The sequence below is a fragment of the Natrix helvetica genome (genome assembly GCF_964273705.1).
Source record: "Natrix helvetica genome assembly, chromosome: 1".
Classification (NCBI taxonomy): domain Eukaryota; kingdom Metazoa; phylum Chordata; class Lepidosauria; order Squamata; family Natricidae; genus Natrix; species Natrix helvetica.
In genome coordinates, this window is record NC_138548.1 from 233,496,132 (window position 1) to 233,514,457 (window position 18,326).

Here is an 18,326-nt window from a genome sequence, read left to right on the forward strand (position 1 = left end):
CACCTTTTGAAAAAGCACCTTTGGGACATTTACAGCGCTATTCACACTAAAATCTGCAGCCGACTCCCACAAACTTTTGGCGGGATACTACTCCCTGGGGGGAGGGGGCGAGTGTAATGCCGAAACACTTTCTTCATTCCTTCAGGGATGCTGGCTACATTTCTTAATTGCGTTCTTAATTGCAGCTTATTGATTTCATGTAATTTTTTGGATTCAGGGAAGTCCTGGGCTACTTGTTTTTTTGTTTAAACCCACTGGGCACACCCAGCTTCCAGGATTAGTTTATGAATCCGCGTCGTGAAAATGTACAAAACTGGATTAATTTACTAAACCAGGGGTTCCCAAACTTGGCAACTTTAAGACTTGTGGACTTCAACTCCCAGAAGTCCACAAGTCTTAAAGTTGCCAAGTTTGAAGACCTCTTTGTAACTAAACCTTCAGCGACACTCCGCCTCTAACGGCACACGGAGCGCCTCGCGCGTGGGCATAACCTCCCCTGAGGCAAGCCCGCGTGCGTGCGCCTTCGGCACGTGGTCTCGCGACGTGAAAGTATGAACTTTCCGAGAGAAACTCCTCGAGAAGGCACGCGCCCTCGCGCTCTGGCTCCCAGCCCCGCCCTCCGCTCTCGAGGCGTCAGACGATCTGCTTCCGTTGAGCTGCGCGGGGGGAGGAATGAGGAGGGCAGGGGAAGGACCGGTAGCCTAGCAACGGAGACAAGGAAGCGGTAGCCCGCCTGCCGATGCGTGCCTGCGTGCGTAGGGCGGTTATCTGCGGCGGCAGCAACAACAACGGCAGCGCCGTGCAGTGAGTGTGGCGCGTGCAGTTTGGGCGGCGTCAACGTGGGGGCGGGGTCTCAACGTCTGCTTCCTGGAAAATGGAGAGCAGAGTCAGCTGCAACATCCAGGGGATGGTCTGATTTGGCCGCCATTTAATTAGATTAATAATAATAACTAGAATAGTAGAATAACGTTAGCTTTATTATCACTTTGAATGTGCACTTTTTATTTTATTTCAGAATAAAATTGACTCTCTTCTTCTTCCGGGATGTGAGCTTAAGCTGAAGATCAAATTATTCCCCTCGCAGTATGTTATGTTGCTTCTATATTAAATCACTACAGAAATTGACCAATATATGTATGTAACATGGAGATTTAAGACAGACGTGAGTAAAATGGGACAGTGGAAGGCTTGCCTGTCTTAAGTGGTAGCTACCTTGGTAATTATGAGTGATTTCAGGAAAATAATTATTATTATTTTTAGCCATCGAAACTACACGGCTATGGATGAAACATGTAACAGGGATACCCATTGTCATTGGGGCACTTGGTACCACGTCCAAGAATTTTACAAAATACATCAACAAATTGCAGCTTCCTGCAATAACGCCAGCAGAACTGCAAAAAACTGTGCTGCTTGGAACATCATACATTTTAAGAAGGTACTTGGTTGATACCTAGAACGCTGGCAGCAACCTGTATCAACCATTAGCACCAGTCAATGATATTTGTGATGCATTTTTAAATGTTCAGTTGACTGAGTTTCATGTTTAATTAATAAAAGAGATAATAATAATCCGGATCAGAGCTAAATTACCCTTCCTGTTATGGGAAATCCCAGCCTACTGCAGGACTTGATTTGAAATTGAGAAACTGAAAAACAACAAAATCCTTCAGTATGGAATTGGCAAAACTTTCATGGTGTTGCCAGAATAATTGCCTGGATGTGTCCAGGTGTTCAAATCAAACTCGAGGTAGAGATGCTGTTATTTGCTGAGCTCCTTTATGATGCCCTGTCATCCATAAATTGCACCTGAGGATTGGGGAAGTGCTTTGGGAGCACTCTATTGTATTGGGAGAGAGTGCAAATGGAGTAGGCTCTTGGTGGAAAATGGGGGCCAATATTAAACTGCATCTTCAAGTTCCCCTTCTTAAAGAATTAGTTGCTTATCATGGAATTGAGAGGATTTGATATACTAGCCTAATTCAAAAGAATATGCTATATTAGCCTAATCAGAGGAATATGCTAATGCAGGTTTTAATAAATGACTTACTACTTTGCTTTCTGGAACTCCAAAATACAAATTCAGTAAAGTTTTTGGCTGCTGGGTTATCCAGTTAAATTTTCAAATATTCCCAGAATCCAGGGAAATTTTAGAAAATGAACCATTACGAATATGCAAACATATGAATGTACAAACATGAGACCTTCTCCCAATAAATTAAAATATCCAAGAATATGTTTATGGTTGTATAGGAAAAACAGCTAATTAAAGATTATAATTCTGCCTGCCATCCAGTATATGTAGATTGCAAAAATATATTTTGTAGAATTATTGACAAAGGACGTTAGTAAAAAACTTAAAAAACATTTTTGGAAATATATTGTAGAAGAACACATTTTGAAACTGGTTCTGAAAATTTAGCTGAAGAACAGGTTTCCTTAAATTATGTTTTCTTAGTTAAATTAGAAGGATCTAATTTGTTTCCCTAATCTCTATGCACAGAATATGAGATTAGATTTGTGCATAAGAAAAACAATCCCCTCACAAATCTGTTACTCTATGGTAGGTAATTTTTGAAACCAAGAGGACTTTCAAAAACAGGTTTGAAATATGGTATATCTATATGTTATTTTTTAGAAAGAAAGACTTACATAGGAGATTATCAAGTGTTGGACAAATAAAACAATTATTGTAGCTTTCCCAGCCTGTTGAAAGTTGTTTGTGGGTACCAATGATGTGCAGTGAAAAGTGGAAACATGTTGTTTTCAACACTTATTAGTATATAAATACAGTAAATGCATTCATATTCATCATGAAATTCTCTTTTGGAATAAGGAATGATATGCAAAGTGCAGACAAAGAATAAGAAATAGTAAACCAAAGAAATTAATGTATGAAGATGAGACAAAGGAAAGGAAAGATAACTCTTACTAGTATTAGATGCCTTCATTCTCTTTTTGAGGATCTCATCAATTTCTTCTAATGTGTATGCTACACATACATTATGATGGACTGGCACCAGGGAAATCTAGGTTCAAATTATTGTTATCAATTGAAACTCACTAGGTAACTAGGCCATTTTAACCCCCTCTCTCAGCCCAACATAACTTACCAAGTTGATCTAGGGGGAAATAGGAAGACAGAGTTTGACATATGCCATCTTGAATTCTTGTATGAAAGATGGGATAAAATCTAACAACTAAATCTTGTACTTTGAGATGTGGGTTGAGCAAAAGATGGCAGAACACAATCTTAAAAAGAATAAAAGAGTCTCCATAACAGTCACTTCACAATGTAACCACATCATTTCAAAATGAAAAATACATGATCTGTGCACTAATGATAGCATATGGAAAATTGCTCTAATAATCCTTTCTACAGTTTAATGTTTGCATATGTTCCAAATGAGCATAACTGAGACAAAATGTTGGATGCACTAAATCAATTAAATAATACAATAAATTATATGTACCACAGACATTAAATTTGTTATGAATTATGCCTTGTATGAGATTCATGTGGATACTAGTTGTCACTAAACCCCAAACCAACATTGCATGTACTGGATTTTTTTTTTAAAGTTGTGATCCGTGAACTAATACAGGAATTAGACTGAGGACAGCTTGCAGCAAATCTTTCTCATGGTGATCATGTCGGAAAGCAGAAGTTGGTTATGAAATAAATAGTTGGTACAGAAATAGGAAGAGAATGGAGAAGTTGATTGTTGCAGGGGTAGGACATGATCCTTGCTGAATAAGCACTAAGGCTAAGCTATGTTGCATGTCCAGGGTTTGGCTTGTTACTTATCTGCTTGCAATAAGAATCAGAGGAATTTGCAAGACTTAACTGATGGCAAAGAGGAACTGTTTAAAATAATGTGCCTGTAAGAGCCAGATTTCATAACCATCTTTGTTTCTTGTTATTAGATGAAGGTAATTAGGCATTCTGAGGAGGCATTGAAAACAGCTCTTCTCTCCAAGGACAGACAGCTTTTGAAGCTTTATGAGAAGTTTGATCCTAAGGAGAAGCATTTGCTGAATGAAGCATTTCAACAAGACAGTGCTCTTTTTAAACCTATAACTCTGGAATCTGAATCAGACTGGATTTCCTCACATCCTGAACCCACCCAGGATTTTTCACAGTTTTATCATGACCCCTGCAGAAATTTGCCAACCTCACAGAAGAGACAGATTTACATCCAGCCTATTGGTAATATGAAAGAATCAACTATGAAAGTGTTAATTGAGCCATTAAATAGCCATTAATTAAAAAGGCAGCTCTCAAGCTTTTCACTTGCATAATTGCCATCCAAATCTGGTTGTTATCGGGCCAGTTTTTCAGGATAATGTTCTCTGAACTGATAGCATGAGCTATAGAATTCTACATATTGTTACAGTTCCAGAATGTGGGCAACAAGAGGTAGTGGTGGATGAGTTTTTATCTTCTACTTGAGAAGTTTGCTAAGGCAGTCTGACTTTTCATATCACAACATGTAGGAAATCAGATTTATACTGCATCTAATGAACATTTAAGAAAGCTAAGATAATAAAACATAAAGCCCAATTCAGTGCATGCTTAAATTCAGAAGAACCGATTTTGAGTAATAAAATATATACCCAAGTCAGCATGTAATTAAAGCCCTAGGTCCTTCATTTCCCTAGATACTGATATCTGCTATATTGCATTGCTATTTTTGTTCCCTAAATGTTCTTTGGCTTTTTCTCTTGACTTTTAAAATAAGCTAATTGTTCCTACTCAGAATTGTATAGTAGGACAATTATTACAAACTAAAGTTTACATTTTACTGTTGATACTGTTGATATGATTTTGCCTATAAATAGTGGAAGGAAAAAACTGCTATAAACTAATGTTTTCTGGACCTAGGTTCTTTTGGCGATGCCAAAGTTAGCACAGATGTCTACTTGAAATGGCTGAGAGATTATTGTGAAGCATTTTACTACGGCCTGACTGTAAGAATCCTAGACCCAATACCAGTTTCACACACAGGTTGTGCTTTTCGAGTCAATGAATACATACACAATCTGCAGATCCATGCAGGTATGAGGAATAGATAAAACTGCTAGATTTGTTCATTCATGTGATTTTGATCAACAATTGTAAATTTCAGGTACATTTAGGTGTTCAGAGTCACCTTATTGGTGAGTTGGGTAGCATATAAACTTAATAAATATAAATACATTGGTAATATTATTTTGGCCAAGTAAAAAAGGCTGACATTCTGGAGTGACTTATTGTAATCAAAAGTCAAAAAAGATGATGCTCGATGAAGGATGAAGTTGACCTATCATAGGTTAGAGTTGCTATTAAGGCCTACCTTCTGTGTCAGTATTGTGCCCTTATTTGCTTTGTATTGATATGCTGAGCTATAGCCTATCCTGTTTCCCTGAAAATAAGACCTCCCCAGATAATAAGCCCAATCGGGCTTTGAGCGCATATACTCAAATAAGCACTCCCCCCAAAATAAGCACTCCCCCAAAATATTTCAACACAGCAGCAGCCATGAGGTGACCCCGCTCACTGCCCCCTGCACCTCAGAAATAATAAGACCTCCCTGAAAATAAGCCTAAGCGCTTATTTTGTGGGAAACACGGTATTCTATGATAAGGTTTATTAAGCTTGAAGTCAGTGTACTTGTTTTTCTGTGAGTAGAGATATCTATTCCTCCTGACCAGAATCAGAGATCTTTCATTCCATCTCACCTAATTCTTTTCATTTAAGGATGCTGAGGGTTGAAACCAAAATCTGATGAATACAAAATGTGTGTTGTTGAAATGGTGTATAATTCTTCCTTTGGCTGGTGCTTTTGTACATACATGGTAAATAAATAACTCCATCATAAAACAAATGGAGCATGCTCAGATTTGTTTTAACTGCAAATTTCACATGCATTTTAAAGGAACTAAAATCAAAATTATTAAGTTTAAATTCATAGTCCTTACCACCCCTCTCCCCCTGCTTATATGATATGTAACTTAGAGAGGTCATCTTAATATCTCTCTTATTTCAGGATTACTGTTATGGCTGCAGTTCTTGATTATGCAATTACTGACTTCTGTGGAGAGACACTGATACCTGTTTTTCATACAGGGTATCTCTTGAGTTACCTAAAGAAAAAAAAGCCAAAGGATGCTTTTTGCATTGTGGGAATAACCGTGATAGATCTTTACCCCAAGGATTCTTGGAATTTTGTCTTTGGACAAGCCTCCTTAACAGAAGGTATGTGGTTGGCTTCCTTTTAAGTTCTCAGGATGACTTATAATACGACTTTGGCTTTTTTTCATAGTTCATATGAAATAGAATTGCCTTTGAAGATAAAGAGAAAATTACTTGAGAATTGTTGTGACACTACTGAAAGTGCAAAAGACCGGGGGTTTTGCACTGCACGAAAACTAGATCTGCAGGTTTTCAATAGAAGCCAACTTTGTGCAGGAGTCATAACTTAATGTTTAGGCATCACCAACTGATTCCCTTTAGCTCAGATGCATTTAGCTCAGGTGCAGTATAGGATACCTTGAGTGAACATAACAATATCCTTGCATTCTTCGTTTATCAATGTTAGACGAGTAGGTAGAAACAGGATCCTGCTTTTGTAAGTTCAGGCTGCATCAGAGTGCATTGTATTGCAAATATTGTATGTCACTACTAAAAAGTAACAGTAACAATTACAGTCAGTTTTCTTTTCTGCTGGCTTTGTGGAGGCATCCATGCAGTTGTCACCGTGAAAGACCGAAATTTGGTGAATGTCGACATTCACTGGTGAATGAAAGACCGAAATTGGTGAATGTCGACATTCACCGGTGAATGTCGACACATACCAATTTCGGTCTTTCACGGTGACATATATATCACGAGTCAGCGTAACGCTTTACTTTTGCTTTTCAATTCGCGGTCCTGGAAACTACTCGTTCTAACCGCGCAGGATCGCAGGTTTTAAAAAAAAAGTCCGCGAATAGAAGACGCTTAAAAGGAAGCGAGGAGCCGAGGTGTCGACAGGATAAGGGTATTAGGGTAAGGGTGTCGAGAGGATAAGGGTATATATTTCGGACATACACCAAGCGACTATGTGAATGTCGACATTCACCGGTGAATGTCGACATTCACCAGATTTCGGACTTTCACAGTAACACAGTTTTCTTGATTGCACATTGGTAATAGCTATAGTTTTATAGTTTGCCAGAAATTATATTTAGAAGGCTGGAAAGAATTTTGAAAATGCAGGTATCACACTTTATTCCTGTGTGATTGGCCTGATTCCAGTGCTCAGCATCTTGGGAAAAGATCTTCCACACAGAAAAATAAGTCTTTTAGTGGCAAGCCCAAATATCATGTTATTCATTGACCTTGACAGAGTTCACACATTTATTAGCATGCTAAAGTACAAACATGTAAATCACTTTATTACGTGTTAGTGCAATCCCAACCTCAGCATGCTGGAAGAGTGCTTTGAGTTCTAATACAGCTCTGACTATATGAATCATCTTCCACAATCTTTGGCAGTGTAGAAGCATTCTATTCACATGTAGAAACTGACAGGTACCCTAATGAGCAGTGACATTCTATCTTGAGGAATATTTAAGGATTGGGTTTGGCTTGAATTTTTATTTCAAATTGCTGGAGATAATTAAAGCCCAGAGGTTATTCTGTACAGTTCAGGAACTTGAACTCATGGACCTTTGCAGTTTGATTACTAAATACATTCCGGCTCCTGGTTCTCAGTGGTTTGCAGGAAGGAATATATAAAGGCTAATAATATATAAATATCAGAATAATATCAGAATAATATATAAAGTCTGTGGTGGAGAGGAAGATGTTTTTGTTTTCAAATTGTTGGTCATGAGTTATGTTGTACTGTCATTGACCAATAGAGGTCAGTGATAGTACATTTGAAGCCTTTTTATAATAAAGCACAGGAGTCTTTACCATCATGGAGTAAAGCATTTTTATTGGCGGTCATATATTGGATATCTTAATTTATATGTTTGCAAACAAAATATTTTGGAAGGAAACATGAAACCACTGGAGAGGTTTCATTGGAGACACATTCTCCTCTGAAATGGTTATTTGCACAAACAGGAGTTGTGGTAAAGTTATCTTATAATATTCCGTTACCGATAGAGGAGAATATGTGTAGCTCAGAGTTGAAATGAGGGAGCCTTGGTGCTCTCTGAGCTTGGTTGTTTAACAGAATAACAGAGTTTGAAGGGACTTGGGAGGTCTTCTAGTCCAACCCCCTGCTCTAGCAGGAAAAGCCTACACCACGGGTGTCAAACGTGCCGCGTCACATTGCTGTCACATGATGATTTGTGACGTTTTCCCCCTTCACGGAGTTGGGGTGGGTGTGGCCTGTGCGTGATGCATCCAACCCATAGGCCTCCTGCCCTACACCATTTCAGACAAACTGTTGCCAATCTCTTCTTGATGTGCACTGATAATGTTACCTAGTTTGGGTAATGAAATGCCTGCAAGGAAGCAACCAACCTCAAGACAGCACCAAGGATTTCTCATATCCCAGTCCTTTTTTTTCAATGGTGTAGAGGAGGCAATTAACTGACTACATGAGATGTCATTAAGATGCTTTTGGTCTTTACTTGGGCTCCATTTCTCCTCTCCCATTTCTTCTGATCTGCCTTTCCAAAAAGAAGCCCCAGTGCAGAAGTGTTTTGGAGGACTTTTGTGCCCTTTCTAAAGTCAGTTGCTGAGTGGGCTGTTTTGCAGCTGAATTGGTCCAGGTGGGGTGAAAGAGAAAACACCTTCACTTCAAGACACAAAGAGATTGTTGCTCTGAAACAAAGATCGCCCCCCCCCCCCTCTCCAAAAAAATATTTGGTCCTTTTCCAAGCCAAGGAGAACACTTAGCTTTGGCATCATGCCAAGGACTAGGCAGTAAAAAGTGGTTATGTCGAAGATTAAATTGAATTTTAAATGTAATTAAATAGTCCTGAATTAAATATAGAATATGGTTATTATATTTAATAATTTCTTCCTCCTGTCATTTTAAAAGTTACAGCTTTGCCACACCTCTTGGGACTTTGAAGTGGGCTGCAAGGTTTCTATATTAGAAATATTTTTGTGGTTACATATAGTATGTATATCTATGTATGGTTAATGCAGCAGTCTCCTGCTGGTACAACTTTAATTTGAATTCCCCTTTGCTTTGGTAAGGGGTGGGGATCTTCAGCTTTGCCAGATATGACAGCAACTTCTACAGTGCAGACTACAACGGCAGGTTGAAAACAACGAAAAAGCTTCCTGCAGCTGACTATTCTGTGTTTGATGGTTACTATACACCTGAGATCACAAGTCAACTGCTTCTAAGATCCTGCAAGGTAAGTGTTTTAAATTACTAGAGTTATATTGAGTTATATTTATATTATATTCCTTCCTGGATGGCTTTTTAAATTTTAAATTTTGGGGTTTTAATTGGTTTTAGATTGTTTTTAACTATTAATTAGTTTGGGCTAATATACAGACTGTATGTTTACGTTGTTTGTCTGGGTTTTCGTGTTGTGCTTTGTTGTTTTTATATATGTACTGTCTGTACACCGCCCCGAGTCCCTGCGGGGAGAGGGGGCGGTTTATAAATTTAATAAACTCAAACTCAAACTATATTGAAAACCAAATTTCTGTTTTAATACAATGTTTTAAAGCAACTTCAGCTCTTTTTTATTAAAGGAACAGTAGCCTATTAAAAATTTTTTTAACATGTGGGTCGTGTGCTTATTGTTTCCCAACCTCAGCAATTTGAAGATCTGGCGACTTCCACTCCCAGAATCCCACAGTCAGCTTGCTGGGAGTTGCAGTCCATGCATTTTGAAATCGCCACAGTTGGGAAACACTGGCTTAGAGCCTGGGATGTTGACTGGATTGGAAGTGTAATAGCCCCGCAGTTTACTTTTCTTAAACTACATGGAAATCTCTCAAAAATATTTCCTCAGATTTACATTGCAAGGAATCGGATTCCTTTATCCCTGCAGTTTTATAGTTAATATATGCCATGCACTAAATAATTATAAACAATTAACATAATTAAAATTAATATTTTAATTAATATAATTAAATTTTTGTCATCTTTAGAAATGAAATGACTTGAAGGGGATATTGGCCATTCCCTCACTAGTGATTTATAGTGTCTTCTAGGATCACTCACTCACCATCATTGCAGTATTATAAATCCTATCTTTGAACTACTATTTTAGCAGAGTGATTATTACATGCCGTAAGATGTTACAAGTACATGGTGAGGGAAGAGCAGCTGATGAGGTTGGCATCACAAACCTAGCCAACCACATTTTAACCTAACAGGTTGTGAGGATTCAGCTTGTTTATTTATGTGTTAATGTGTCACACAAAACCAAAAAACCATTCCTACCATAGGATAAATATGTGATATGAATACCACAACTCCCTTCTCTCAGGAAATAAAATATTTCCTTCGATGATTATTTTCTTATTATTAATCTAGACCAAAAATATTAAATTAATTCATGTGATCATTTGGATGCAAGACTGAAATCCTGCAGAAATGTGAGGACCCTTTGTTGCACAGGGAGATCATTGACTTGTGGTTTAGAGAAAACATTTGGAAGTTAAAGCTTGAGATCTGTTTTGAGTCACTATTTTTATTGTGCTTTCCATATCTTACAATAATGCAAGTATAATTACATGGAATTAAATATTGTTTTGCTAAAAGATTAAAATGGATTGGTTAATATTTATATTGACTGAAAAGTCGAAAGGTAAATTAAAAGGGATAAATTCTTTTTATTTGATTTGTTCGCTAAATTTATCATTTGCCTTTTCTGTAGGTCAGGGGTGTCCAAACTTGGGAACTTTAAGACTTGTGGACTTCAACATCCAGAATTCCCCAGCCAGCATGGCTGGCTGGGGAATTCTGGGAGTTGAAGTCCACAAGTCTTAAAGTTCCCAAGTTTGGACACCCCTGCTCTAGGTGTTCAGATAGCAAAGTATGAGATTGGGGTGAAAGTGCCTGACCCAAAGTCATCCAGCACCTATGGTTGAAATTGGCTTTGCATCTGGCTGTCTCCAATAGTAATCCAACACCAATCTATTGCACTGGCCAATTCTACCTTTTCTCACAAAATCTCTTGTGATCCAAATGCCCTGGATTGCAACTACAATTATTCAAATCCACGATCAATATAAATTATTAGTCAAACATAATGAGAAGGCTGGTTTAAGTAGAACTCTTTCCATTTATATTCTGTGGCAGAGCAAGAATTCAGTCATCAATTTTCCCAATATAAAATGATTTTGCCATCTAAGTTATTCCACATCCTGCAATGAAAGAGTGATTTGAAAACTAGCTAACTGTGCTATAGGGAGTATTGAGCTCTTATTCAGCACAACTGTTGTGGTTTTAAGTTGGCTTATGTCATTTTGGCTATATCTGTGTTTCAGACTTTGACTCACGAGATTGGACACATCTTTGGGCTCCATCACTGTCAGTGGTTACAATGTGTTATGCAGGGATCTAATCATCTGGAGGAATCAGATAGACGTCCATTAGACCTTTGTCCTATTTGCTTGCGCAAGCTGCAATCTGTTCTTGGGTTCAGCATTCTAGAGAGATACAAGGTATGCCATTTCAGGATGGAGACTTGTATCCTTTAACAGTGTGAGAACTGCTTTAAATGATGCTCTTTCCAGCTCTGGCAAAAATGAGAAATCCAGATTAGGCAGAAGGGATTCCATTACATTGCTTCATTGGATACCAGTGTCCATTCTGTGATAGTAATGATGAGATTCAAGGCAGAGTTAGGGACTCAAGTCAAAAGCTCAGCTTAGCAGAATAACAGGAAAGTCTGCTGGGTAGTGTGGCTTTATAAAAAAGCCAAGACTTTTTGAAAAATTAATCCATAGATCTGCCACACCCAACCACTTGTATGTACACGTATGGCTTATTTCATTGTTTTAAGGAAAGGAAATGTGTCTCTGAAGAAAATTGATCAGCAATACAGTGTGCGAAAAAGAAGTCATGAGTATAGAAATTTGACTTGACACTAAATAGCCAACCTGTATTTTCTGTTTTCTTACTGTGCATGCCCATTTTGAATAAAGTTTCTAATTCTTTTAGGCGCTGCAGAGATGGATAGAGGACAAAGCTAATGGAACAGAAGAAGGGCACAGCAGTGAGGCTAGAGGAGGATTGCCAAAGCCGGTGGAATCATTTACGGAAAGTTATGAGGTGCTTATGAAGTGCTTAGACATTCTCCAGAAATAGGTTTGCTATGCAAGTTCAAAGGAATGCTCTTATAATAATATAATCACTGCTAAAGTATGGTGATGAATTAAATATATTTTAAATTAAAAGCTAAAAATATCCCTTAACAGTAAATATTTAAGCTGTTTGTTCTGCATATTTTCCTTTGTCTCTATTAAGTTACTTTTTTCCTGGAATGTCTAATACAGTCTAAACACATTATTTATTTCTTATATTGAAAGAGTTAAGCTGTCCTGCAGTCCATGCTATCAGGCATCTGAATTAGTTGTTTTGTCCACAGTATTGATTGACAAATTGAGCACTGTTTCTGTCTGTAAAATACCTGTTTATATGACTTTGGAACAAACATCAGCAACTTAAAGGAACATTTTCTCTGCCTGTTGAGCAAATGGTCATGTTTGCATTCCATGATGAATGACAAACCCTGCTTATTTGCATGGAACAAGAAGTGGAATGAAAGCAAATGAGTTGTGCGTATCAATAATCCCTTCATGCACATCAGAATTTAAAATTGGTGGAGAAAAGCTTGTGGGGCATCAAATTGATCAGAGCCTCCAGTACTTGTGCTCCTGAAGTCAGTTAATTTCTTTCATAGTATAGACAAGTGACGAACATTTTTCTTATGGCATGCCAAAATCAGAACTTCTGGTTGGGCCATTGGGGCCGTTTTTCCCCCTCCCCAGACTTCAGGAAAGCCTCGGGAAGCTGGGGAAGGAGAAAAACGGCCCCAATGGGCCAACCGGAAGTTTGGAAGCAATCCGTTTCTGGCTTCTGGAGGACCTCCTGGGGAGGCCGTTTTCGCCCTCCCCGGGTTTCAGGAAAGCCTCCAGAGGCTAGGGAGGGCGAAAAACAGCCCCAACGGGCCAAACGGAAGTTCAGGAACTAACTCCCCTGGCCCTCCAGAAGGGCGAAAAATGTGCACCGCAGCTGATGGCTGGTGTGCCAGCAAATATGGCTCCACATGCCACCTGTGGCACGCATGCCATAGGTTCGCCATCACGGGTATAGACACTGTCCATTTCATTAGGGGTAACGGGTCAAATTCAGCCCAGATATCCAGATAAAACTACCCCAATCATCTCCATAGGATCAGTATAGCTGGAGTCTGACTACAAGCAGATTGTAAATAAAATATCCACAGTAACTTTAAAATTACAGTGAAAAACTCTGACATTAAATAACAAAAAATAAACAAAAATCATCTCTGCAGAGGCTCTCTGCAAAAGCTCAGCTTTTAACGTATTCCTATCAGCTAAAGAAGCTACATATTTTACAGTTCATAAATAAAAATGCTATTCTTTCTTCAAAATTGAAAAAGGAAATAATTAGAAAAACCGATGGTCCTCTGGATGACATTGAGCAATGACCTGGGAAAGAACAAAGGGGAGAGAAGAGAACTACATAAGCACAAGGACATTTTTTAATGTCGGATGTTGATGATTAATTTGATTAAAGTGTGTATCCCTCTTTATAAGATCTGGAACATTTTTAATGAGAAATCTATTAAGATTTAGGAGTCAAAAATCTTTTAATTTCCTTGGTTTGGGTTACTGTTATCTGGCACAATAGTACTTTCATCTTAAATCTAAATCCAATTAGCATATTTCCTCGCCTAATTAATGCTTAAGCATATTTTTTCTCCTCTTCCTAGCTAGATAGGATGGATTTCCTACTGTGTATAATTTGCAAGGTTAATTTTAGTTGGACGGGCACTGACTTCTTCCAGGATGCTTTGAGTTCCCAGAAAGTAATATTTGACACGAGAGCACCTTTAATTTTGAAAGAATACAGAAATAATTTCTTCCCATACAAGAAATTTTTGCAGGAATATTAACTTCTGATGAGAATTCTACCTGACAGACCCGACCAAAGGCATATTGATCATGTTACCCAGATTATGGGTTTATTAATATTTAGTGACTATGTATATAGGTGTCTTATTTTAGGAAAAAAACCAAATAAAGATCTTCCAGTGTACTTGAAATTATCTGTCTTTTTTGTTGACATTTTTGGTTAATGTTCAGATACAAACAAAATGAGAAACTTTCATCTTTGTTTCATTTTAGTTTGCTGCAGTCACACTTGCATTGTCTTTTGCATTTTATATACTTTGTTTTTGTGTTAATCTGAGGTGAAAATAGTCACCGTGAGTTATTAAAGAAACAATACCTTTGCCTCATTCCCAGGTTAATTAGGGTGATGGTTTGATATATTGGTACTTTACAAAGTCCAAGTATATTTTCTTAGACGCTGATAGGGCAGTTGTATCCTATCAAGCATTCACATTGTTTCTCCCAGCCAAGAAAAATCTGGATTTTTGAACATGAACATTTTAAAGGCTTTTGCCACTGTTCCCCATCTCTACCTCTGCAGCTTTGTGGAGGGAGATGATTCGCTGTGAACTATGGAGAATTAATTCAATGGGATCAATGTCTCCTTTGCAAGGTAAGATTTCTGCAGCATCTAGGAGGGCCAAACTTGGAATAAAATTGGTACAGAAAAAAGTACTCAGTGGATTACCTATCTGACACAAGGATGTTCCTAGCTTTACCATGTCTTTTTATGTACACTGAGAGCATATGCACCAAAGACAAATTCCTTGGGTGTCCAATCACACTTGGCCAATAAAGAATTCTATTCTATTCTATTAAGTGTTCAGACTTTTCTTTTCCCTGGTTAGGCAGCTTAAGCTGCTTGATGAAAAAGGATCCCTTATATTGAGCCAGGGCAGGGAAGAGATTGAAGGGGAAGTGGAAATGAACTTGGTCTGGGTTGAAGAAATTGATGTATAGCTACAGCTATACATCGAATAACTCTCTAGAACTCAAAACAAAAAGCAGGAGGGAAAAAAAACTCTTCCTGTGGAAACGCCTGTCACCAACTCTTCCTCTCCTGGAGAGTGGGGACCACTTAGCGATCGCCTCAAGTGGTTTTGCGGGAGAGGCCCAAGTTCTACTCATCTCTTCGGCTCCTTCGGGCGGAATCAGCTCGGCGCTTCCTGATTGGTTCAGGCCCAAGCAAAAGGGAGGGGCAAAGCCTGGCTTGCACTCGCGGTGCATCGGGGAACGTGGTGGCCAGCAGCGGCGGGGTGCATGAGCGGCGCGGACGTGTGAGTGCACAAACCACTTTTGCCCTATGTATAGATAGATATAGATATATAACAGGGGTGTAACTTTGGACTTTGGCTTAGCTGAGATGATTGGGGGGAAATCAACTGAAAAGCGGGCGAGCCAAGCTGGGGAAAGCGAGTCTTTCGGCCGCAGCAAGGGCCGGAGCTGCAGGAATCTTGCCACCCGGCCTCTTAGTTTGGGGTGGGAGGCGGGCAGGGAGAGTCGGGAGAACTATCTTGTCTTTTGTACGCTCCACCCCACCCCCCACTCCCGGGCAACGAGGCTGCAGGAGTTTTCAGTTGTGGCTCCGGCGGATGCCGTAAAGTTGCGTCGGTCCTCCTAGCTAAAGTTAGCCGGTGCACGAAGGACACCGATGTCGGGGGGGAGGGGGGAGGCAGCCGATTCCTAAAGGGCGGATGGAAGGGGACGCATCCGTGCCCACGTTGATCTGGAGCTGGGAATCGGCGGTGGCCAGGCTCGATATGTGGCGCTTCCGGTGAGGGACGGTGGAATTTTCCATACTGCGCGCTCCCTGCGGAGGCTGGCAGGGAAGGCCTCGCTCGGTGAGCCCCTCCAGCTCCGCCCCGGCTTAGCAGCCTTGCCCCACGCTCAGAGCTTGGAGGGGCGTGGGGCGTGGCGGCCCTGCTGGTCCTGCAGCCGCTGCCCTGCTCTGACCCTTTCCCGGACTTAGGCGCTTTTCAGACGGGCCACCCGGCTCTAGATCTTTTTAACTCTTACAACTTCACACGTTTTGCGTGGAATCCGGGAACGCCCTTCACCCTCCGGCTGGAGCAGAATTGCTCCCGAAGCATCGGCTCCCTTTCCCGACTTAAACGACTTCAATTGAGAAGTGGGTTTAAAACTCGGTTTCTGACTTGCACCCTGCGTGCAGTTCGCAGGTTGCTGTAATATGATTGCAATTTAGTTGCTCTGTCCCAAACTATGGGGAGAGGATTGTGCTGGCTTGTGCAGCGAGTGATCTACTGTATACTGTATAGGTGATCCACTGTATACTGTATAGGTGATCCACAGTACAGTCTTAAGGGCTCAACTCTCATTTATTACTATATCTTATCTCCCGAAGCTTTCTGAATAGAATAGAATAGAATAGAATAGAATAAATTTCTTTATTGGCCAAGTGTGATTGGACACACAAGGAATTTGTCTTTGGTGCATAGGCTCTTAGTGTACATAAAAAGGCAAGATAAATTCGTCAAGGATCATAAGGTACAACACTTAAAGATAGTCATAGGGTACAAATAAGCAATCAGGAAAAAAATCAATATCCATATCAATTGTAAGGATAGAAGCAACAAAGTTGCAGTCATAAGTGGGAGGAGATGAGTGATAGGAACGAGGAGAAGTCTAATAGTAATGCAGACTTAGTGAATAAGTTGTAAAAGTTACAGCACCTCCATCCAAGGCAGCATGTTTTTGTATTGTATTTTCCTTTGATATGCGTAGGAACTACCATTGTTCCCCATTCTGACAAATATGTTTCAACTTGGAAATGGAAGTGCTGCTTGGTTTTTTTTGCAAAAGACATGTGTTGAGCTTTAAAAAGCAACCCAAGGACTTTCTGGAAGATGACCCATTTAAATGTTTTCCTTCCTGCTAAATGGGTCTCATTCTATCCCTCCATGCTAGTTTCTTCTTTTAAATGTAAACATCCAAGTGAGAAGTTTTGTTCTTTAGGAAAGTCTCTAAATCATGGAATGATGCTTTTGGGAAAGGTCAGAGAAGCCATCTAGTGTAACACTGCAGTGTGCAGGAAAACCAATGAAATCCTCCCTGAGAGATGGCTGTCCACCTCTTAAAAACCCTCCAATTTAGGGTCTCTGTGGGTACTGCGTACAGTCTGGAAGCTTTTTGTTAAACATTATAACTCAAATACAATCCGGAATGCTTTGGAATGAACTGGGAGTCAGTTCTGCTGACTCAACTGAGAACAAGGTTTTCTGAGTATTAATTCTGAAACTGATGATTGTGTATGTATGAGTGGCCTCTTCTTTCTGAACAAGGAATATGTATTCTTGCAGTCATTGTTTATTTAAATGGAAATATTTTCTAGGTGTTTTACGTGAATCAGACACAAGAGGGCACTAGGCATCCTTTTTAAAGCAAGAAACTAACCAGCAATGTTTCTACCCTGCATTCCCTACCTCAAGCCCTCAAGATAAGTCAGAGCAATTCCCATTGGCTTTCATTTAGCTTGTTGCTATGGATGTGAGCTATAAATCTAATCATCTGGAGCAGCGATCATCAACTGGTAGTCCGTGGACTACTGGTTGTTTGCCAGAAAATTTTGGTGGTCCGCAGAAAAATTATTTGCATTTTTTATATTGCACTAAATCAGGGGTCCTCAAACTACGGCCCCTGGGCTGGATACATGCAATGAACGCTTGTGTTGCTGCAGAGAGTCTCCCCCTTCGGGGTCTTTTTGTGTGGGTTGGAGGGGACAGAAATTCTGACTTGGGGTCTGCTTCAGTCTCCTGGTGTGGGGCTTTGGGCGAAGGCTGGAGGGAAGTGCTGCTGGTGGCGAAGAGCTGGAGGGCCTTGTTCTAGTGGGACAGCATCATGGCCTGGAACTGGCTGACCATCTCAACCCGGTGAGCCTCCAGGTAGCGGTACCTGGGCTTGCACTCCCGCAGGTCTTTCCTCTGCTTGGAAAGCCAATAGTCCTCAGTGAGGGGCTTCTGCTGAGCCTTCTTCTCGGTCAGATCCAATTTGAACTGAGCCAGCTGTTTTGACAACTCTTTCTCATGGTGGCTGCTTACTGTAGCTCCAACAACTGCTTCCTGTTGGGGTCCTAAGAAGCCCGGGCGGGCAGGCGAGAGAGGGGCGAGTAGAGGCTGGTGAGGCACCCCTTGATGTGAGTGACATCGTTGGCCATGCCCACTCAGTCACATGACCACCTAGCCACGCCCACCCACTTGTTCATTAGGCAGATCGT

The 18,326-nt window shown here is 40.1% G+C and overlaps 2 protein-coding genes across 5 annotated transcripts in view; both read left to right on the forward strand.

Annotated features, from left to right (window-relative positions):
- Nucleotides 1-641: 641 nt before the first annotated feature.
- Nucleotides 642-14,247, forward strand: AMZ2 (archaelysin family metallopeptidase 2). Of its 4 annotated transcripts, XM_081953852.1 has the most exons (8): nucleotides 642-804; nucleotides 1,016-1,083; nucleotides 3,928-4,210; nucleotides 4,886-5,059; nucleotides 6,110-6,238; nucleotides 9,185-9,348; nucleotides 11,441-11,617; nucleotides 12,117-14,247. In XM_081953852.1, the coding sequence occupies exons 3-8, from the start codon at nucleotides 3,928-3,930 to the stop codon at nucleotides 12,261-12,263; spliced, it is 1,074 nt and encodes a 357-aa protein (XP_081809978.1). In that variant the 5' UTR covers nucleotides 642-804; nucleotides 1,016-1,083; the 3' UTR covers nucleotides 12,264-14,247. The 4 variants fall into 4 exon arrangements, with proteins under 4 accessions (XP_081809978.1, XP_081809977.1, XP_081809979.1 ...); XM_081953851.1 differs by lacking the exon at nucleotides 642-804 and having other exon boundaries at nucleotides 874-1,083; XM_081953853.1 differs by lacking the exons at nucleotides 642-804; nucleotides 1,016-1,083 and adding an exon at nucleotides 1,103-1,216.
- A 1,004-nt stretch (nucleotides 14,248-15,251) lies between these two features.
- Nucleotides 15,252-18,326, forward strand: part of ARSG (arylsulfatase G) — a 127,678-nt gene continuing 124,603 nt past the window's right edge. Inside the window, exon 1 of the mRNA XM_081953772.1 lies at nucleotides 15,252-15,372. The gene's annotated coding sequence lies outside the window, so the exon portion shown is untranslated. The remainder of the gene's footprint in view (nucleotides 15,373-18,326) is intronic.

Coding starts and splice junctions, on each gene's coding strand:
- AMZ2 (XM_081953852.1), top strand. CDS start 3,928: ATGAAGGTAATTAGGCATTCTGAGGAGGCATTGAAAACAGCTCTTCTC. Junction 5,060..6,109: donor CAATCTGCAGATCCATGCAG/GTATGAGGAATA, acceptor TTTTTCATACAG/GGTATCTCTTGAGTTACCTA. Junction 6,239..9,184: donor ACAAGCCTCCTTAACAGAAG/GTATGTGGTTGG, acceptor TGCTTTGGTAAG/GGGTGGGGATCTTCAGCTTT.